The sequence below is a fragment of the Thermobia domestica genome, chromosome 3 (assembly GCF_964235325.1).
Source record: "Thermobia domestica chromosome 3, izTheDome1.hap1.1, whole genome shotgun sequence".
Taxonomy (NCBI): Eukaryota; Metazoa; Arthropoda; class Insecta; order Zygentoma; family Lepismatidae; genus Thermobia; species Thermobia domestica.
Window position 1 is genome coordinate 145,673,882 of NC_137456.1, and position 22,196 is coordinate 145,696,077.

Sequence of the window (22,196 nt, forward strand, 5' to 3'; positions counted from 1 at the left end):
CGTTTCAATCGAAGTGTCACGCAGATCTTCCAACAGATCAATTACTTCATTCAATTGACTAGAAAGTGCCTTTAAAGCTTCTGCTTTTGAACTCCATCTATTGTCAATTTCACGTTCCAGACCAATCTTTACATGATTTTACAGCACATTCCATCGGTGAGTAGATTTAGGGAAGAATACCAACAAACGTTCCAAACAAAGTGAGCGCCAGAACGTTAACGTGCGCAGCATGTAAGCCACAAGGTTCAATGAATTTATTGTTACAAGAAACGAAAATGGCCAAAGGACTTATATTCCGTATCAAAGTTGGAACTCCAGAATATTACCCAGCCATTGTAGCCTGATAATCGTAAGACTCGCCTCTGCAATCTTAATATCAAGCCTATCACGTTGATGTTTCTTCGGTATTTCAGCAGAAATACTCTCAGAAGTCTTTCCTTCGTCAGAGATGAAATCAATAAATGCTTCCCGAACTTGAACAGAATCACGTTGTATGTCAACAAATCGATTGATTTGTGACAACTGTTCCACAGGAGAACAATCAGGAGTTGAGTTAAATATAATGCTGAAGTATTTTGAATATTTGAAGACTTGTTTTCTTATTGAATATTATCTTCACTCTAAATTTGTGGGCTGAAATGTAAATTCATACGCCAAAAGACAAGAGCAGAAATGCAGAAACCAACTATGCAAAAGGGTTTCGCTCGCTGAAAATTCGGCTTGTAAATGACAAAAGAAAAAATACAGATCGAAAACAAGTGAATCAGCGACTACAGCGTCTGCACCAAAGAGCTTTTAGTTAGCAACAGAATGCTAGTACCCTAATAAGGCATTATGTACGTTGATACCTTCTTTCTACTCTCCTCTTGAACTGATATATAAATAACTAAATAAATAAATAAATAAATAAATAGTGATATTTTAGGAAGCAGGCTAGCAGACGAGCCCCATTACTTGTATCATAAGATCTTGGAATGTAAACAACACAATGTACTTTGACTTTCTTTTATTATATTTTAATCTACTCTCAGCTTTTTCCTTTAAATTTCTCTGAGGTTATTGAGCAGAGTGAAACTTTTATTTTATTCATATTTTAACCCACATACATTTTTTTCTTTAAATTTCTCTGGGGCCCCAAGAGAGTAAAACTTTTATTTTATTTATTTTTCGCCTACGTTCAAATTTTTCTTTAATTTTCTTGGGTGCCCTAAGAAAGTTAAACGTTTGTTTTATTTTTCTACCTGCGTTCAGCCTTTTCCTTTAAAATTCTTTGGGGGGCCCCAAGAGTATGAAACGTTTACTTTATTTTTCACCTATATTCAGAGCTTTTTTCTTTAAATTTCTTCGGGAGCCTCAGCCTCTAGGATAATGAAACTTTTATTTTATTTATTTTTAATTTACATTCAGTTTTCTTGCTTTAAATTACTTTCGGGTCCCCAAGACAGTGAGGCCCGAAGCTTTTAGCTTATACAGAATTTCAGCATTGATTAGATTTATTAGACAGACATTTCTGTTGTTTCATCCGTTATTTGGTGTAATATTGATTGACAATTAATTGCGTTTACATTTAGGGAAGGTGTGGATTATAAACATTGACGGTCCTTCTAAGGCTCATGCTAAAAAGGTTCCTTAGTAATTATTTTTTATCTGCCGTCGGGGCCCCCCACAAAGTGAGGCCCGGGGCGGGGGCCCCTCTCGCCCCATCCTTACGCCGCCACTGGTCCGGTATACTTTTGAAAACTGTCCAGCATATACTTGCATTACATCACTGGGAATAAACCACCTAGACTTGTAAAATGTAAATGCTAACACTAAACGGTGTGTTATAGCCTAGTCTCCCTGGTCAAAGACACTAAATTAGAGAAAAATAACTATTCGCTTTAAAACAGAAGAAACCCGGTCTTCTTGGCGTATTTTTAATATAGAATTTTAAAATATAAAAATTGAATATAAATTTTTTCCTTACCTTCTGTAACTTCTATTTCAATTGTCGAGGTTGAATTCTCGACTCCGTTACTTGAAGTAAGGCAACAACAAACTAAAATATAAGTAGTTATCCATGTAGATCGTAATTTGTAGGCACTCATATCTGGAATATAAACAAGAGTGCGGTTTATTGACAAAATATTATAAGAACTAAAATACTGTGGTGTGAATTGAATTAACTGAACTGGAAAATTAATTTCAAAGGATGTTCAGCAAACAATCTCACCTTAAAACAAATGTAATTTCCTTATGTGAGCACCCACACAATTTACAGTTACATTTTACCCTGTTCGGTCTACTGACTAAGCACGCTGCCTCAAATTCAATTACCACTGTGAGAGCAATGAACGTGTTACAGTAATGCAATACAGATTTCGTCTTATACTATAGGCCATGTCTTGTATAACTAAACTTGATGCTGAAAAAGGGCACTAATATTTAAGGGAAACGGCTAATTAAGGTAAGAGTATCATCATGGAATATTTGGTGGAATGAGAATGTGGGACGGGAGTACCCTGAGAAAACTCACGGACACTTATGTTGTCCACCACAAACTTATTTGAACTGTGATCGAAACATGGACCCCTTGCAATAGATATTATCACTCTACCACTGAACTACCGTCCCCTCTAAATTTAAAGAAACTAAACATATATAAATATTAGTTACTGCACAAGCTTCATTATCTATGTTATACATAAAATTCACTTTCTATATTTTCGACAAAGTGCACAGTTTCGAACATGTAAGATTAACATTAAGGGTAAAGACATACCGAAGATACCTCGCGATCGAGGTCGAGTTTTAAGTCGCGGTCGCTACACCGATAATGGCACAAATATATGGATTCAAATGTGTAAGCTCATGCCGAAGATGTACGCTATATTGCGACCTAGAGGTCAACAGGGATGGTGAATTAGTGGTCGCAACGATAAATAAACAAGTTTGTTTTTATATCGATGTTCAGTGGAAGCATCGCTGTGGTTCGTGCTCTCAATGTTCTCCCTGAAAAGCTGCACGGAATAAAATCTTCATTTGTTCAGAATTGAATTTCGTCTGCAGAGATTGTGTACATCTATGCTCAAGAGGTGTCGCTGCACTTTAAATTTAATTTTGAAAGACATTTTAGTAGAACTAATGAGGAATGTTCCAGCAATATGGAATAAAAAGCACAAACAATATCATAATAGGCACATTTTAACCTCCTCGGTCCTAACGTCCCTTACAAGGAACATGAATGTTTTTTTTTAAAGAAGTCTAGTGAGCAATGATTGGAGTTTTCAACGTCTCTGCACATTGTTGATAGATGTCAGTACGTAATGTGATGTATTTTTCACGTCAAAAGTTCGTACGTTGCTTCTTAAATGTGTTGGAAATATGTTGTAGTCAAAAAGAATGCAATTTCAACGAGCAGGTGTAGGTAAGTACCTTTACCTATAGTTGTACTAAAGATAAGTTTAATTAATCATAATAAATATGGAATGTATGTAAGAGTAATACGTCTTTATACTTTTGTGGATAGTACAGTAAACCTGTAAACTTGAATGCCCCCTACAGGAGAGGACATGGGATTACTCATAACCCACCGTAAGCACTAAAATTTTGGGGTCATTTTACGATCATTTAGGGTCGATATTAAATATACGTAAAGGAAAATTAGAAATTTGAGAAAAAAGGTTTCCCAGGACTGAGGAGGTTATGTAGAGAAGGAAGAAAATAGCAACTCAAATGGGAATGTCAGATAAGTTTTTAATATTTATTTGAGTATATTTGAGTATTATACTGTAGCTTATTATTATATAAGGCAGCGGCTGTTACAGGAGGGGGCTTTCGGACTGAAATCCCTAAATTCCGGAATTTCTGAAGAAAAAAGAAGCTATTGTCAATCATATCGATGCTTAAAATCTTCACGGTACCCCCTTCCCAATTATGAGATTAATAAGAAAGAATTTCTTCCAAATTCGTTACTGATATAAGGTAAAGAAACACCTGTAAAGACAGGCATGTATCCACAGGGAGGAAACGTCGAATAATGGAATTGTAGTGACGAAACTTCTAGAAACCTGAAGACACACTTGTTTATATATATATATATATATATATATATATATATATATATATATATATATATATATATATATATATATATATATATATATATATACAGCCGTGTAACGTGGGTTCCTGTCACCACGGCATGGCGCGTCCTCAGGTTGCGGATCGAGGAGAAGGCCTCTAGATTTAGAGGTTAGCTGCGAATATACTGAATAAGCAGTCGCGGACAGACGACTAGGAGTGGTCCTCCAGCTTGGGGCTTTGGGTAAGGCTAACACCCTCATCCTGTAAAAAAAAGGTACTTGTTCAGAAACATTCACAAAAGCCTCGGACAAGGACTGATAACTTGGCACGACATCAGCAAAAGAAAATGGACATGAGATTTGGAACATGGAATATTAGAAGTCTTTATAGGGCAGGCGCGTTAAAATCTGTAACGAGTGAGTTAGAGAAATACAGGATGGACTTAGTAGGAGTTCAGGAAGTTAGGTGGGAAGGAAATGGATCTGAGAATTCCGGAAATTTTACGTTCTTTTACGGGGAAGGAAAAAAAATCACAAGTTAGGAACAGGGTTTTTCGTTCACAAACCAATATTACCAGCAATTAAACGGGTTGAATTTGTTACTGACAGACTTTCTTTTATTACTCTTAAGGGACGGTGGTGTGATATTATTGTTTTAAATGTACATGCTCCAACTGAAGATAAGGGTGACGATATAAAAGATAGTTTTTACGAAGAAATGGAACGGATATTTGACCAACTCCCGCGATACCATATGAAGATTCTATTAGGGGATTTCAATGCGAAGGTAGGACGAGAGAATATTTTCAAACCGATTATAGGGAACGAAAGTTTGCATAAGGAAAGTAATGACAAGGGTGTTAGACTCGTGAACTTTGCAACATCCAAAAACCTAATCGTGAAGAGTACAAAATTCCCACATCGCGACGTTCATAAATACACTTGGACATCACCAGACGGAAAAAAACTTAATCAAATTGACCACGTTTTAGTAGATAAAAGAAGACAATCTAGCATAATTGACGTCCGGTCGTTTAGAGGGGCTGATTGTGACACTGATCACTACCTGGTAGTAGCGATAATACGGGAGAGATTATCGTTGAATAAAGGTAATATTCAATGTCCGAAAACGGAGAGATTTAATTTAAAGAAATTAGAAGAGACCAAGGTAAGAGAGGAATACCAGATTGAAGTTTCGAATAGATTCGCGGTTTTAGAAGACTTGGAGTGCACTAGTGTTGAGGATACTTGGATTGAAATTAGAGATAGCATTAAAAGTTCAGCAATAGAAAAATTGGGACACGCGGAAATACGTAGGAACAAACCATGGTTCGACCAAGAATGCATTAAACCAGCAGAGAAGAGAAAACAGGCAAAATTACGGTGGCTACAAAATCCGAATGAAACAACTACACAAAATTTCGCAGATATCAGGCGGGAAACTTCCAAAACTTTTAGAACAAAGAAACGGGATTTTTTGAAAGCTAAAGTTAAGGAACTTGAAGATAATAGTAAAAATAAAAATATTCGGGACATGTATAAGGGGATCAGCGAATTTAAGAAAGGCTATCAACCTCGTGCTTATATATTAAAGAAATCTGACGGAACAGTTCTCACCGATACGGATAGCCTCTTAAATAGATGGAAAGATTTCTTTGACGATTTGCTGAACACGCAGCCAAAAACTAATGTGCGTGGAGAAAAGGAGATACACACCGCAGAACCGTATATTCCAGAACCCAATCGAATAGAAGTGGAAGCCGCTATAAAGAAATTGAAGAAACACAAATCTCCGGGTGTAGATGAAATTCCGGCTGAGTTAATTTTAGCTGGAAGCGAAAAATTGTGGATCAAGATACACAAACTCATTCTCCTTATCTGGAACAAGGAAGAATTGCCACAAGAGTGGAAAGAATCAATCATTGTTCCAATTCACAAGAAAGGCGACAAAACTGACTGTAATAATTATCGAGGCATTTCTCTTCTGTCAACATCCTATAAAATCCTTTCAAATATTCTGTTAGCAAGATTGACCCCATACGCAGATGAAATTATTGGAGATTATCAGTGCGGATTTAGACGAAATCGATCAACTATCAACCAATTATTTACCATTCGCCAAATACTCGAAAAGAAGTGGGAATACAATACCCCGGTACATCAACTATTTATTGATTTTAGAAAGGCTTACGACTCGGTTAGGAGAGAAACATTAGACAACGTTCTTACAGAAGTTGGAATACCGAGAAAGTTAATTAGATTAATTAAGATATATTTAAGTGAATCCCAAAGTAAAGTCCGGGTAGGAAAAGTTTTGTCCACGAGCTTCCACGTCGAAAATGGCCTGAAACAAGGAAATGCGTTGTCGCCATTATTATTTAACTTTGTGCTGGAATACGCCATAAGGAAAATCAAAGATAGCAACCAGGGCCTAGAGTTGAACGGCATTCACCAGGTTATGGCATATGCTGATGATGTAAATTTAATAGGGGATGATAGAACAGTAGAAAGAAATGCAAAGATCTTATTAAACGCTTGCAGGGACATGGGTTTAGAAGTAAATGCAGAGAAAACTAAATACATGGAAGTGCATCGGGACCGTAATACGGCAAATTGTGGAGGCGTTATAATATTAAATAATACTTTTGATAAAGTGGATACTTTCAAATATTTAGGATCAATATTAGCAGACGAAAATCATATTCACGAAGAAATTAAATGTCGACTAAAAGCAGGGAATTCGTGTTACTATTTGGTTAAAAATCTCTTGTCGTCGCGAATTCTGTCGAGGAATTTGAAGCTTAAAATATATAAAACGATAATCATGCCTGTTGTTCTGTATGGTTGTGAAACATGGTCGCTTACTCTGAGGGAAGAACATAGACTGAAAATATTTAAGAACTGGATCCTGAGAAGAATATTCGGACCCAAGAGGAACGAGAATCGGGAATGGCGGAAGCTTCATAACGAGGAACTACATAGTTTATACGGTTTACCCAACATTGTTAGGGTCGTCAAGTCTAGGAGGCTTAGGTGGGCAGGTCATGTAGCTAGAATGGAAGAAAGTAGAAACGCTTTCAAAGTCTTGACTGGTAGACCCATAGGAAAAAGACCATTAGGAAGACCTAGGAGCAGATGGGAGGACAATATTAAGTTGGATCTCGCAGAGATAGGAATACAAAGTAGAAACTGGATGCAATTAGCTAGGGATAGAAGTTAGTGGAGAGCTTTTGTGAACGCGGCACTGAACCTCCGGGTTCCATAGGCCATAGAGTTAGTTAGTTAGTTAGTTATATACAGAGTCTTAGAAAAGTCCTGCAAAAAGTAAAAAGCTGTAAGTTTGGAAGTACTACTTACAATTTTGTATTTTGTTTGTAATGTTTAGTGGAAATGTTAAAATTTTTGCTGGCAACAATGAGCGGGAGTAAACGTTGACGTCATAACCGCAAATCACGTGACAAAGATGGCAACTACTCAAGAGAAAGCGCAGTGTGTGGCGTGGTTTTGTGAGTTAAAATCTGGTGTTTTGGTGAGAAGAAAATTCCGACAAAAATATCAGAGACAACCACCTGCAGGTTCAAGTATCAAGAGATTGTACGATAAGTTCCTAGCTACCGGAAGTGTCTTGGACTTGCCTCGTAGCGGAAGGCCAACAACCAGTATTGATGTGATTCAGTCCGTGCAGGAAAGCGCGTTGTGAAGTCCAAAGAAATCATTGAAACGCAGATCCTTGAAGCTGAGAGTGCCAATGACAACGCTACACAATATCGTTCGTAAGAAAATGATACAGAAGTTTACAAGCAAAAACCGAAAGATGTTCAGAATCTCCGGAAGAAGATACGTGATATGATTGGGGGTATTACGGATGAAATACCATTCTTGGATTCCCGGAAAAGACTTCAGCAATGTTTGGACGTAAATTGTGCTCAGCTGGAGGTTTGGCGCTGAAGAAATACCAGGAAACAAAATTTCAGACTTTCTTACAAGTCCACTAAAAGTTTTGTACAAATACAATAAATGGTTATAAAGTTACAGCTTTTACTTTTTTGCAGGATTTTTGGAAGATTATCTATCTATCTATCTATCTATCTATCTATCTATCTATCTATCTATCTATCTATATCTATATATATCTATATATATATATATATATATATATATATATATATATATATATATATATATATATATATATATATATAGTTTTACTGGGAAATGATTTGTCGCCTGGGTACTGAAAGAGAACATTGTAAAAAATGGAAAAGTCTTTGATTTACAGGTATTGATAAAGACGAACAAAAAATATGTTTGCGAAACAAGAAACAGTATTTTGGCATTTCTCACGTCTCGTCTTGCGTCCATCCCTATTTATAAACTGTTTTATTCTTTCAATTTCAAAATGTGATTTCGCAGTGATTTTTATGCACTGCCGGAATAATTTCACACGCGTCACAGTAATGTTACTTCTCAAACTGAGAGCTTACAGGGAGGATGTGAATTCTTCGCTATGTGCGTCCTACATCCATCCAGACCTAGACATCGATTGCGAGGTATCTTCGGTATGTCTTTGTCCTAGAAGACCAAAACTATATCCACTGTGGAGTTAAATGTCAACTGAAAGTAGGAAGTTCGTATTATTATTCAGCCAAACTTCTTATGTCTTCACTACTTCTACTGAAGAATTTGAAGCTTAAAATATGTGAAACCATAATTATACCTGTTGCACTGCATGGGTACGATACATGATCGCTTAGTTTAAGGAAGAAACGCAGACTGAAAGTATTTGAAAATAAAATTCTAAGACGTATATTCACATTTAAAATGGGCGGGGATTGCGAATAGTGGAAAATTCATAACAAGAAACTACATAGTTTATACCATTCCTACACTCAGTGCCTTCCAAAATTGCTCCCAATGGAGTCCCACATCTCTTAATTCGGCCATGATTTAATATATCTATTGGGCTGCAAATTATTTGAGATAATTATACTTTTAAGATGTAAGGAATATTTAGATTATTATTTATGAGATATGATAAATTTATTAGATGAAAAAAATAAATACAATTCTACTTACTTTTCTTTTCTGTGAATGAATGTGGAATTTCAACTTACTCCAGCTTGGAACTGGATGGAAATAAATTGCACGTTCTAGGAAAAAAAAAGAATACATTCCATTAAATACATAAAATGTTCCGATCACTAATTTCAGAAGGAAGGAGGCAAGTACTAATTGTCAGTCTTTAGATAAATATCTACACGTAATTTTGAGACAACTATGTGTGTCTGAACGATAACAGGATTGCTAATTAATTGTTTAAGCTGATTGATGAAATTATACAAAACGCTTGTATATGCATCCAACAGAACAAAACTTATGTCAACAAAAGGAAAGACTGAATGAGAAACTAATTGCCTTTTAACGAGTAATTTTCAAATTTTGTACCAAAGGTATGCTACTGATAATGATAATTATTCTCATTAATTTGATTAAGACTTCCTTGTCAGCCATTAAGTTTGGTGAATCTCCTCTTTCTTTCGCAACTACGCTATCTTTGTTTCTTAGTTCATTGATGAAAACGGTGAATTATTTTTTCTGTTTTATTTAAAATGAACTAGAGCTTAAATGAAAGTGAATTAACTGCTTTCTTCTTTAAGATTAGTTAAATATTACTTACTTTTTCGAAATGAATTTCTCATTCTGCAATAAATTTAATATTACTTCAAGTTAACTTCATTATTAAATATTAAAATTATTGTATAACAATGTTAAATTCTCATGATGTAAAGAACCTTGCAAATTTAAAGACGTAAGAACTCAATACTGAAATAGGACGTAATAGATTTAATAAGCTCCGATTATAATGCAAGAATAAGGCCAGAGATAGAAAACTGTGACAATATTATTATTATTATTATTAACATGAATATTATTAAAACAATTGCGTTTACAAGTAGGGTCCCGTCTCTTTATCTTGCATGGGAAACGTGCAAGTCTGCTACGCCAATGATGCTCCCTAGTCTGTGTTTATCTCTCTTTCCGTTTCTGTGGTTGTTTATTGTTGTACTGTTAGACGTTTATATTAAACCTTTACATTATATCACCTATTTTCTTTTTCTACGTGCATTTTGAAAAAAAAAAATAAACTCCTTTCCCCTGATATCTCTTTCTTACCATTCATATTGTTTCAACTGCTTAAGTAAGATCATTTTGTAACTTTTGTGTCATCCATTTCCCTGACAATAATAAAATCGTCATCTTAACAATTTATTTTATTCTCTTATATGCATTTGCCACACTGATATATTTGTAACCAAATTGAGGTTTGTTCCTAGGCCTTTCTAATTCTCAACCAACCCAACGATTCACTTTTTGTGTTGCCTACTATTGCAGGAAAAGAAGAATTACATCGGGTAATGCACTTTTGAAATCGTGTTTACATAACGAAAGAAATAAAACACTGAACTAACATACAAAGAAGAGAAACTATTTTGCACACCCTCCTCAACTGGTGAAACACATCTACTAATCATCTACTTTCCACACTTCTACCTGCCACTCCCACGTCCGATTGTAGTATCCGCAACTGAGAAGATAGATGAAAAGGTTATTAACACATAACAGAAAAATCTGCCCTCTCAGTTTCATCTCCAGCCTGATGCATGACAGTATTCAATTTAAATTAAACTACATTTAGTTCTGTCACAGAGTTGTTTCGTAATAACTATAAACGTATGTAACACATTGATATTCGCTGCAAGCCTGCAACATTCCATTACAACTGACTTGCGCATAGTCTTCTTAAATTTGGAAAGGTAAATTATTGAAAATAAATCAGTCAAAAATTTTGACAGTTGCTTTTGTTATCGTTAATCCAAGCAGAATTGTGTTTGTTAGGTTGATGGAAATAAAGTGCCCAATTTGACGTCTGGTAGGAACCTCAGTTTAGCAACACAACACAGGGATGAACTAGGTCACCCATCTGGCACCAGAAACTCAATACATGCCCTTCAGAAAGGTTAGGATGCCCAGACAGTGTGGAGACAGTACATCGTTTAACTGTCTCGTGAAATTACACTATGGAGAGCTCACAATTGCAAATGATTCTTTATTATTTTATTATTATTATTATTACTATTATTATTATTATTATTATTATTATTATTATTATTATTATTATTATTATTATTATTATTATTATTATTATTATTATTATTATTTATGACTTCAAATGTGGCAATCGGAAGGTGCAAACGCTAGACTCATCGGTGCAACATGAGTTGATAAGACAACAAGAATCGCCGTGTCGAGGTGTGCAGTTCTATCAGTGGGACAACTTCAAAGAGTTCGTGCATCAAAATGCTACTTTTGAATGAAATATGGATCCCCTATGACAATCGTAATAGGCTGTGATCTCGTGATGAACGTCTCGTAGAACAAATCAACCCTCTACATGCAGGTGTTGCTGTTATTATGATAGGTATGATTCATTATATCGGAATCTATCAAGGTAAAATAAACACTGTGGATTGCATCATATTTCTAAACTAAATGAAATGCATTCCAAACTTGTCCGCAAGCATCAATAAATTGTCGATAAACATGGAGACTTAATTTTGCACAATTTAGGCACACACATGCCCCTCAAAGAATAAAGTTGACTTTCCATCAGCTACAATATGAAACCTTTCCTCACTCATAGTATTCTGCTGACGTTTCTCCCTCCACTTGCCTGCTACTCTGGAATCCCCATAACATATTGGGAGAAAAGTGATCCGTTGGTGATTTGGCAGTGCAACGTGCAGTTCAGATATTCTTTCGATTTCAGACTCCAAACTTCTTTCACCATGGAATCCAGTCATTGGCTAAGAGATTCTATAAAGATAACCAAGAAAGTTCTGTCGCTTTTTCACCCACCACCTTCGAACATCGATACGTCACCTAAAACGTACGTGGAAGATCAAAAATAGTCCCCGTCAGTATCGACGACCTACTGCAAATGTTCTGGAGGACCATAGATTCAATCGTGGTAGAACTTAGTAGGCCATGAAGAGAACCAGGTATCAAATACATTTTGTAAGTCTAATAGAGATTTGAACTGGTGTCCTCGAAGACGATTGTCCAAGGAATGGAAAAGGTGACAATGAAATGGTGCAATGTCCGAGGAGTATGGCGGATGCAATAGTGTTTCCCATCCAAGATGTACAATGGTGTCCCGAGTAATCCTAGCTACATTGTCGTGTAACACGAGGACCCCTCTGTGATTCAGAAGAGCTGACTCTAGAGCTTTTATTTTTTCTTCAACAGGCTCAACTGCTGATAATACATAATTCCATTGATGTTATGACCAGCTGGTAGCAGTTCCCGATGCACGATGCCACGATCAGTTCATCAAACATATACGAGGTCCTTCTGGTGAAGTGCTGGTTTCGGCTGTTTTGGAACCGGTTCATGGGATGCTAACCAATGATGACGTCGCCATGGTACTTCTAACAGGACCCAAATCTTCATCACATGTCAACACCCTGTCCAGAAATCTCCCCTTACTCAGAGGAGATAGCAAAGAAACACAGGTGTTCGTTCGCATTGCCTTCTGGCCCGGAGTCAAATGATGTGGGACCCGTTGATTCAAGTTGTAGTGCTTTCCAAGTTAATGGAGATGCTGTCAAATGGCTTTTCACTCACAATCAATTGTAGTCCCAGTTCCTCACATGTCTGTTCGTCTGAATTGCTGCCTGAAGATCTACAGTTTGTACATGTGTTGGTCTTCCGAGACGTGGTGCGTCTTCGAGTGTTTCGTCATTATCTTAAACTTGTTAAACCATTGCTCCACTTTACGTGTAGCCACGACACCCTCACCAAAGGCATGGCATAACTTCCGCTCCGCTCCAGCAGCGTTTGAACCCAGTTTGAACTCGTTCAGCATACACGCCCTTATGAAGCTCTGTGGAGGTGCCATGTTCACTTTGTCCTTATGCAAGTTCACGTTGTAACGGAACTGCTACCTCCAACTAATATGTTATATATACCCACATCAACAACTGACCTTCGCCTTATCTCCATTCGCGCTCAACTCAGGGTGTGAGGGTCAATCAAACACAAACCTCCACAAAAAGGGACAGAACTTTGTTGGTTACCGTTATAAAAGTATGTGGTTGCAGATGGTGACAATTTGGTTAACTAGGTATTCCAGTTTTCATTTCCTTGGGCTTCAGAAATAACGCATCTTTAGAATTTATATTTGATTCAATGCAAACCATATATAAACCACTGCCGTTGGATTATTTGTCGGTTTCTTTATAAAAGTTTTAGTTCAGGCTCCGATAACCGTTAAAAGGTACATGATTTTATTTATTTATTTATTTATTTATTTATTTATTTATTTATTTATTTATTTATTTATTTTACAAAAATTCATGTGCGGAAGTAACAAACGAAAAGTGCCGTACGCAGTACCCGTTGCGCAGCGGATCGTACAATAAGGCATACACGGAATGACATAAGTCTTGTCTGCCTTGCCTTCGTGGATTGCAAAACGCCAATAGTTTTATCCCGAATGTTAAAGTACGGTAACGGGTGTAGAGTAATTTGTTTCGACGTTTTGGTAATGTCTGCTAGGTTTGAATGGAGATAGGCACGTTTTTGCGTCATTTTCATTCCTGTATGTTATAAATACCTCAGTCTATAATGCAGGCCCGTGCTGGCCCACCGGGACACCGGGACATGTCCTGGTGCGCCCTCATAAACATCACATTATATATAAGAGTACATTTTTATATAGTTAATCCTTACAGTTGTTATTGGTAAATTACCCAAGATAAGTACAGTGCAATCTTACACAAGACGCCTTTGCGAAACCACATCAAAGATAAAAGGTTTTATTTATTCTTCTGTATGGCACAGTCCTGTACAATGAATACATTCTGTTACTGTTAGTAAACAAGCCTGAAGGGTACAATGCGCCTTTGCATAAGGCGCCCTTGCGAAACCACATCGAAGATAAACGGTTTTATTTTTCTGTTTGGCACAGTCCTGTAGAATGAATACTTACTCTTGGTAAACAACCCGTGAAGGGTACAGTGCGCCCTTTACGCAATGCGCTCTTGTCCTGTGAATGTTTCGGTGTGTTTTAGAACAGTATTTTAATAATCAGTGCCCATTGTATTTCTAAGATATAGCTATATTGATTTATTGGTATATATTTAGCTTCATTTTGTTCGACAAAATATTCTTAGAAGAACTAAAATTGTTTATCTGGCAAAGAAATTTTTACAGTTTAGCTACTGACGCTATTAAACAAATGTTGGGTTTTAATACAGAAAATGGGGCCCTTATATACACAACGTGTAACTTAATTAACATATCAAACTTCAGGAGGTGACTCCTGACACGGATATAAAACGGAAAGTATAAACCTGCCTGAGTGAAAAAATGCCTCCTTTCGGCACCTTGAACACAAGAAAATTTGTCGGAAAGAAAGTAAAAACAGCCATAACTCAAGAACAGAACATCGAAGTAAACAATCAGATATAGTGCAAGGGTGACTCCAAAAGAAACTGGAGTATTCCCTTGAGCATTTTATCAAACGTTGAATGAGGAAAACGTACAACAATCAAGTACAAGATTTCAACAATCAAAAATAATAGTACACCTTTCAAGTAAGAAGAACACTTCGAATTCGAAAAACAGAGGAATATGCATGTGTGGTTGATTTGTTTTGTCTCAGCACAGAATAAACTCTCGGGAGAAGAATTTAAATGAAGTCTTTAACGTATAACAGGTGTATCTTCTAGGCTAATGGTACTGGATGTCAAATGATCGGCTTTGTGTCCAAGTTTCGAGTGTGTGAAAATGGAAACAATAACTTTGACCGAAATTAAGTTTAAAACGACTGTGTATTGGACAGTCAGGCGGCATGTAAAGAAATAACACGTAGTATCCAAAAATGCAAAGATCATATATGATGAACGAGTGTACAAGAGATTCTACATATGACAAAGGGATTCCCATATATTGCGTGAATACATATTAGGCAAAAGTAAGCTGCATAAAACGTTTCCTCCTCGTAATATGCTATTTCGTGGAATTTGATACTTCTGTGCACTGAAGCTACAAAAATGGACGGAACACGAGATGTTGTAAATGTTGCATAACGATATAAAGAAATGCACTGGAACAGTATACTTAATTTATCCGTTATGTAAATCTTCTTTCAGGGATACTTTCGAGGGATTTTCCCTTCTCTTGGAGTTGGCATAAACTACATTCCTATTGTGAATATACCAAAATACTGTCGTTTTGTAGCCCACTTATGTTTGGATTTTTCCACTGCTGGAAAACTTCTCTAGAAGAAAACACATGGAACAAATGGTGGGAAATATTTTTCGAAGTTTTCGATGTATTTGGAGCTGGATGACCTACACGGAGGAAAGAAAATGGGACACTTTTGCTTAGACGTAGCAGCACTTACGGAATAGTCGTACCTTGTGTGCCACTTCCGAGTGGCTCGCAGAAGGCTGTAAAGCAGTTTTGATGTGGAAGACATACATTAGCGTGGCTGTGTTGTAGTGGGCATCTGACGCAACTTGTGAGTGATATACAGACTTCGATGCTTTGGCATGATGTGTGGAATGCCTGTATAAGAGGATAGAAAATGTTGCTTACACCTTTTTTGTGTGTTGTGTCCAGGTATTCACGGTCGTATAAAACTGCAGACGGTGGTATTTAAGTAAACTTGATATTAATCTGTACGTTCCTCAGCAATGGTAGGTTACCCTATCCGCGAGCAGGCAGATATACACTTAACTTATGGAGATGCAAGGGGATATATCCCAGAGGCCAGGCGTTTATATCATCCCCATCGCCTTCAAAAGAGATTAACTGTCCTTCTATTTTTCCACCTCTCCATATTCGCATTCGGGAGATAGGGTCTCTTCAATTTCCCCTACTTGAAATCGGAGGAAATCGCACTATATGGACAGTTGAATTTGAAGACAGCATACTGGAAGTGATCAGAGACCGTTCTCAAACTAGTAGTAGGCATGTGTAGGGCGTAAAAATCCACATGCAACTCTAGTGAACGATCAGCAGAGAGATTTAGTGTGAGTGCGCGAGAGGTATGGTGGATAATTTTGTGGTAGGACCTTATTTATTACCGTATCTTTTATTTTGAAGTAATGTTCTCCCAAAATGGTTAGAACATGTACCCTTGAACTTAACACAGCAGATGTGTTCTCAGCATGGCAGTGAACCTGTACATTTTAACAGGAATATGCTACATGAGACATTCCCAGATAATTGGATTTTGAGAGATTGACCTGTGTTATGACAACCTCGTTTACCCTACCTCACACCCTTGATTTGTTTGGGGGGAGGGTTATGAAACGCCTTTAGTATGCAACACAAGTTACGACAGCCGAAGAACTTGTTGCTCGATTTAATATAGCTGTGGCAATCATCTCCCAAATTTCGGGTGTGTTTGAAAGCAGGCGGAAAAATTTGCTTCGCCGATGTCATGTTTGCAATGCGGTCAACGTTGACAATATCATAGAGTGAACTGTTATTGTTCACAGCTGTCTCGTGTACATATACTGCATTGCACAAATACTGTACAAGATAATTCTGAGTTTTTCACAGTTATCTTATTTCGTACGAAACAATAAATCGGTAGTTCTGTATTTCTTTGTATCATTGTGCAACACGCGCAATAGCTTGTGTTTCGTTGAGTTTCATTGCTTCTGTGCTCGAAATTATAATCTTCCACGGAATTACGTATTGCGAGGAGGAAACCTTTTAATGCAACTTACTTATGCCCAAATCGTATTCACATAATTTGTAGAAATCACTGTCATCACTGTTGTCAAGAATCACTCGTACTCTCGTTCATCATACATGACCTTTGCCGCCTGACTGACGTTATAAACCTAATCTGGTTTAAAGTTATTTTTCCCATTTTCGCACACTCGTAACTTGAACTGAAAGCCGTTCATTTCACATCCATTGCTGTTAGCCTTGCAGATATAACTATGATCCATTAAATCCTTCATTTATATTCTTCCGAGAGTGTATTCTGTGCTGAGACAAAATAGATCAATCACACATGTGTATGTCTCTTTCTTTCGAATTCTTCTAACTTCAAAGATGTATGATTACTATTGGTACTCAAAGGAATACTCCAGTTTCTTTGGGAGTCACACTTGCACCGCCCTTGCACTACATCTGGTTGTACAGTGATGAAATCTACGACAAAAAATAATGGACATTTCCTTTTGCACAATTTCGATCCGACATTTTGTTCTCGAGTACAGCTGCTGAAGCATTTTCTCAGATATTTTTGTCATACCTTAAAGACCTTTCTACACCCAGGTTGGTCTATACTTTTTGTTTCATCTCGGTACCATCACCTCCCAACGTTTCGTATATTAATTAAGTTACTATATATTCACCTTTCTATGGGCGCCCTTTTGGCAGACTTGTCCACCGCCCTCCTTAGTATCCCAGCACGGGCCTGCTATAATGGACGCATGAATAATGTCGCTGGTGTACTGAACAGCGAACGATCTTGTTTCTGGATGAGTCGCCCTCCAATCCGTTCTATGATCGCGTAAGTGTTGTAGAGGACAATTTGTTATATGTATCGTCGACCACAATAGAGGGTGGAATGCGTGGTGATGTCAGGGTAATTTGGATTAAAGCTTCCAAATTTTTCCACAGTCAGTGCAGGATGTGCTTTCCGAGTCAAAGATAAATAAAAAAAAAATAATTAAAAGAGAAAGGTTTCCAACTGTTAAATACATAAAATTACTTTGACACTTAAAAATGTGTTAAATATACTCTGTTAGAAGGTAGAAAGGATTAGGCACTGGAAATTTCGATCTTTTACCGGTTGAAGATGTTTGTTGGCATCTAATGTGCAATGCGTAATTTCAACTACCTTTGTCTGAATACGAGAAAATAGGATATCAGTAGCCGCAGTTAACATCACCGTTACACCCGAAGATGGCAGCCGATTGAGTTGAGTTGACTTTAGTTTAGCGTCCCGTTCAGCAGCGAGGCTATATGAGACGTGGACCTACTGATTAACGTGGAATCCGAACCACATGAGCTCCCACCGGGAATGGCAGCGGATTGACTCGGCCAAATTAATCGCTCTAGTTATCCTTTGAAGGAAAACAACGGACGGACGTAAGTTACCGCTACCCGTTAATGTCTTAACGAATCACACTACCTATTTGTTGCATGAAACAAAATTCAAAAATTCGATTTTGTTCAAGGGTTATCGTGTGTAGAAATGGACCTCCAAACGGACATAATAACATTACAATATTAGAAGTCCCACTTGTGTGATCCTAGGAAGAATATTATTTTATTGTTACTGAATTTGTAATATGAATTTGTTAATTACTTTTGGACAGAACAATACTAAGGGCATTTGTTTTAAGTTATTAAATTGCAACAAACGCGCAGTCATAGCATGTTCTCGATATTACATATTTCGCAAGAATTATAACTGTCGCAGTAATATAATTAACAATTTCTGGTTAAAAACATATGAGAATATAGGTATATATGTTTTGTAAATAGGTACAGACTTACGATATATCGACTTTATCGACTTATGAATGTTTACTTGCCTGCGATTAACTTACCATGCTGGCATGCTCTCAGCTAATGTGCTTCTCGGTGAATTGTGTACCCTGTATTACCCTGCCACCTGATGGAGAAACCGAGAAGGTTCTGCTGCAGTCTAGCTCAGCAGCGTTGCCAGGTTTACAGTTTTTTTTTCATGATATGGCCAACATAAATTGAATTATCATCAGACTTCTTATTTTTCTTCTTTTTTTGGGGGTACGGTGATTTTGTGGTAGAGCGCTTACCTCTGGTATCTGAGGTCCCAGGTTCGATTATAGGCCAAGTAAATTTGTGGTGGACAACATCATGTCCCTGAGGTTTCTCAGGGTACTCTCATATCCCTTCAACTTCTCATTCAATCAATTCTTCCATCTTCATTGACTTACCTTATTCATCAGTCTTCCTTAGTTTCAAGGCCATAAACGTAGGATCTTAAAGTGAAAGATTTGATTTAATTCCTTTTTCTTTTCTTTTCTTTTTCTTTCTTTTTTTTTTACTTTTTGTATTATTTTCTAATTGCGAAGGCTATAATTATATTTTACAAACAGACATATCAACTTAAAACTTTATATATAGGGGTAAAAGTGGGGCGAACGCGTGGCGACGTCGTCCACCCACTTCAATAAAATACCTATTACGTCCCCCCACTTCCTAAAAAAATTACAATAGACAAAGACAGGCAAGGGGGACAGTGTGACTTCACGCATCTCCTACCTTTTCAGATAAAATTTACCCCTCGTATATATGGCCGGATTTAGGGGGTGCGCCGATGCACGTGCGTCCCCCTTCGTTCTAAATATCTAAAATGAGAAGCTAGCGGTGAAAATAGCAACATTCTCCGAAACTTTCTGCCGTCATGTTTCCTTTTGGAGCTCAAAAGAAAGAGAAGTGTTTAAAAGTAATAATTTAAGACGGTTTTCTGAAGGTTGAAGGAATAGGATTCATCAACCAAAGCAATATAACATTTGTCAAGTAGGGAAAAAAACAGAATCCAGGAAGAGAGAAGAATAGTTTTTCCTGCATATAATTCGGACCCTCTTTAAAATACCTCCCACCGTTCTATGTATCAGCGTTGTCAGGTGTAAAGAATGATGTTACATGTCAGTTTAAAGAGTTTCAATGACACTGGTTATTTTGGTAATTATGGAGCACACCCCTCAGAAAATCTTGGATCCGACTATTTAAGGTGGTCCTTAATTTTTATTTCTGAATTTCTTTGGACAAACCCCCTAGAAATGGTTTCATATGGGACTAAATTAAGCCAGGAGAAAAATTAGCTCCATTGAATAATATTAAGTCGTGCCTCAAGAGACCTAAAGTTTTGAAGCCGGTTACAATACATAGCACATGGAAAAAAATCTGAAATAAACTTTTGTAAATTAGAAACGGCTTAAGGGAATGCGAAGATGTCCTGGATAATGGAACTAAAGGAACAAGGACAACTAATGTTGTATAGTATTGCCATAGCGGCCATCTTAAAGTCCGCCATCTTGGATTCGTCAAAATTTTCAAATAAGAAGAGGGTCATGTGACATATTGTTTTGAGGTAGCGTTTCACCAGATGCACAAATCTGGCACTATTTTAAAGATAGCTTTAGTCGTCTAAGAATTATTACCTGTGAACAGATTTCTCTTTTTTACACAAGACTAAAAGTAAAGACATGAATTTGGCGCGAAAAGAACTAAAGGGATATGCACGGTTTCAAACGAAAGAGGAACACAAAAGAAAAATGCACTTCTGAAAATTATTTGTTAGAATTTTATACACCAAAAGATATGGCGGTAAGCATTTCAAGAAATGAAGAGGGAAACCCAGTTGAGTATGTTAGAGAAAGTGTAAATATGGATGCGTGTGCATCTGGACCTTGCAAGAGATGTAAAAGGGGAAACACTAATTTTATTAGGCCTATTCCAAGACAGGTTGCTGCTCTTGATCTATACAAGGCCACTGAAAGAGCAACAATACATATTCTAACAGGAGCGTTAGGCTATAATATAGAGAAACTAGTAATAAATAGGACTTCCATTCACTGATGCTGAAAGAAAATCCGTAGCGGAGTTGCACAAGACTACCAAAATAATTTCAGAGTGCATCAAGTGCGTTAGTTGTGCAATGCGACGGAAACCTTCTCTCGAATTTGACTGGCAGAAAGACTCAACAGTTTATCAATAATTATTACAGGAGATGGTCATGAGAGGCTAATTGGTGTTCTCAGTTTGTCATTATCAAGAGGATAACATACTGTTTCTACAGTTCATTAGCTTGAAGAAAAGAAAATGGTAAAGTTCGTTCACTCGGTTTGTTGTAACACTACTCCTGCAATATGTGTCATTGTCAATGGTGCCTGCATTCTGCTAGAGCAGAAGCTCGAAAACAATCTTCTATACTTTCCTTGGAAATACTACATTTATGAATTGGTTTTAAAATTTATATTTGACAAGTGTTGTGTTTCGTTTGCATCTGGACTGGATGTTCTCCTATTTAAGCGTTTTCAGAACGAGTGGTCTAAAATAGATTGTACCAACTTTATTCCAGGAATTGATTATGATGATGTAAGGAACAAAATTTCAGATGTAGGAAATGAAGTGTTAAACTTTGCCATCAAACTTGTAGAAGCAGGACACTGCATAGAAGATTACAGGGAATTTTTAGAACTGACCATCATATTCTTGTGCGGTATACCTCCTCGAAGCGTTTTCTTTCGCTTACCTGGAGCAAGGTGGATGGGAAAAGCTATCTACTAATTAAAAATACTTCTCTTTTGACATTGCGTTTTTTTTATGATGAAGGTAGCAAAATGGAAAAACAAAACTTGGTTGAAAGAATTAAAAACTGTAAGGGCAAACCGCGAAACAGCAAAGAGACTTGACGCAAGAGGTAATACCATAAAAATTATTGTGAAAAGGGAAATCAATCATTTTGTTACAACAAACAATCTTTTTTCGAGAGATTAAAAATACTCAAAGGGTTTCTTGAGGGCGATCCTATTTCATGGTCAAATAACAATGCCTATCTTCAAGGAAAGACAATGTTAAATTCATCCACGTAACAAACGATGCAACAGAAAGGAGAGTGAAACTAATAGAAGATTACAACAATGTTCTTACGAAAAATGAGGAGCATAAACAGTTTTTTGCAGATAACGAAAGCCCATAGAAAATCTTTCCCTAGATGTGACAAAACTGAACTGTGTAGCAAATAAGATTGAAAACTTATTGAAAACTTACCATAAGGGATATTTCGATTCCTTCCAAGTTATAATCTTCCTTGGTCTATGAATCATCTTGATGGAAAACCTTATTTCTAGTTCATGGGGAAACAAAGATTTCTCTAGCACTTAGTTTCCAATTTACGTAAATACTTCCAAAATTCTTACAAATCTGTGGTCCATAACTACAATAAAATAACATTACATCGAAGTTTTTCACATGTAATAACTCTTACATGATTATTGGTAGCGTAAAAATAATGCCAGATTTGTGCTTCCCGGAAAACGCCAC

General features: G+C 36.9%; 1 protein-coding gene across 5 annotated transcripts in view; it reads right to left on the reverse strand.

Moving 5' to 3' along the window:
* Positions 1-18,754, reverse strand: part of LOC145680792 (uncharacterized) — a 76,819-nt gene extending 58,065 nt beyond the window's left edge. Inside the window, exons 1-3 of one of the 5 annotated variants that reach the window (XM_081751827.1) lie at positions 18,713-18,754; positions 9,141-9,214; positions 1,967-2,089 (exon numbers count right to left, since the gene is read on the reverse strand). In XM_081751827.1, coding sequence (XP_081607953.1) covers positions 1,967-2,087 — 121 coding nt within the window. In that variant the 5' untranslated portion in view covers positions 2,088-2,089; positions 9,141-9,214; positions 18,713-18,754. Of the gene's footprint in view, positions 1-1,966; positions 2,090-9,140; positions 9,399-18,712 lie in introns of those variants that run through there. The other 4 variants (XM_081751828.1, XM_081751830.1, XM_081751825.1 and 1 more) reach the window with 4 other exon arrangements.
* Positions 18,755-22,196: the final 3,442 nt, after the last annotated feature.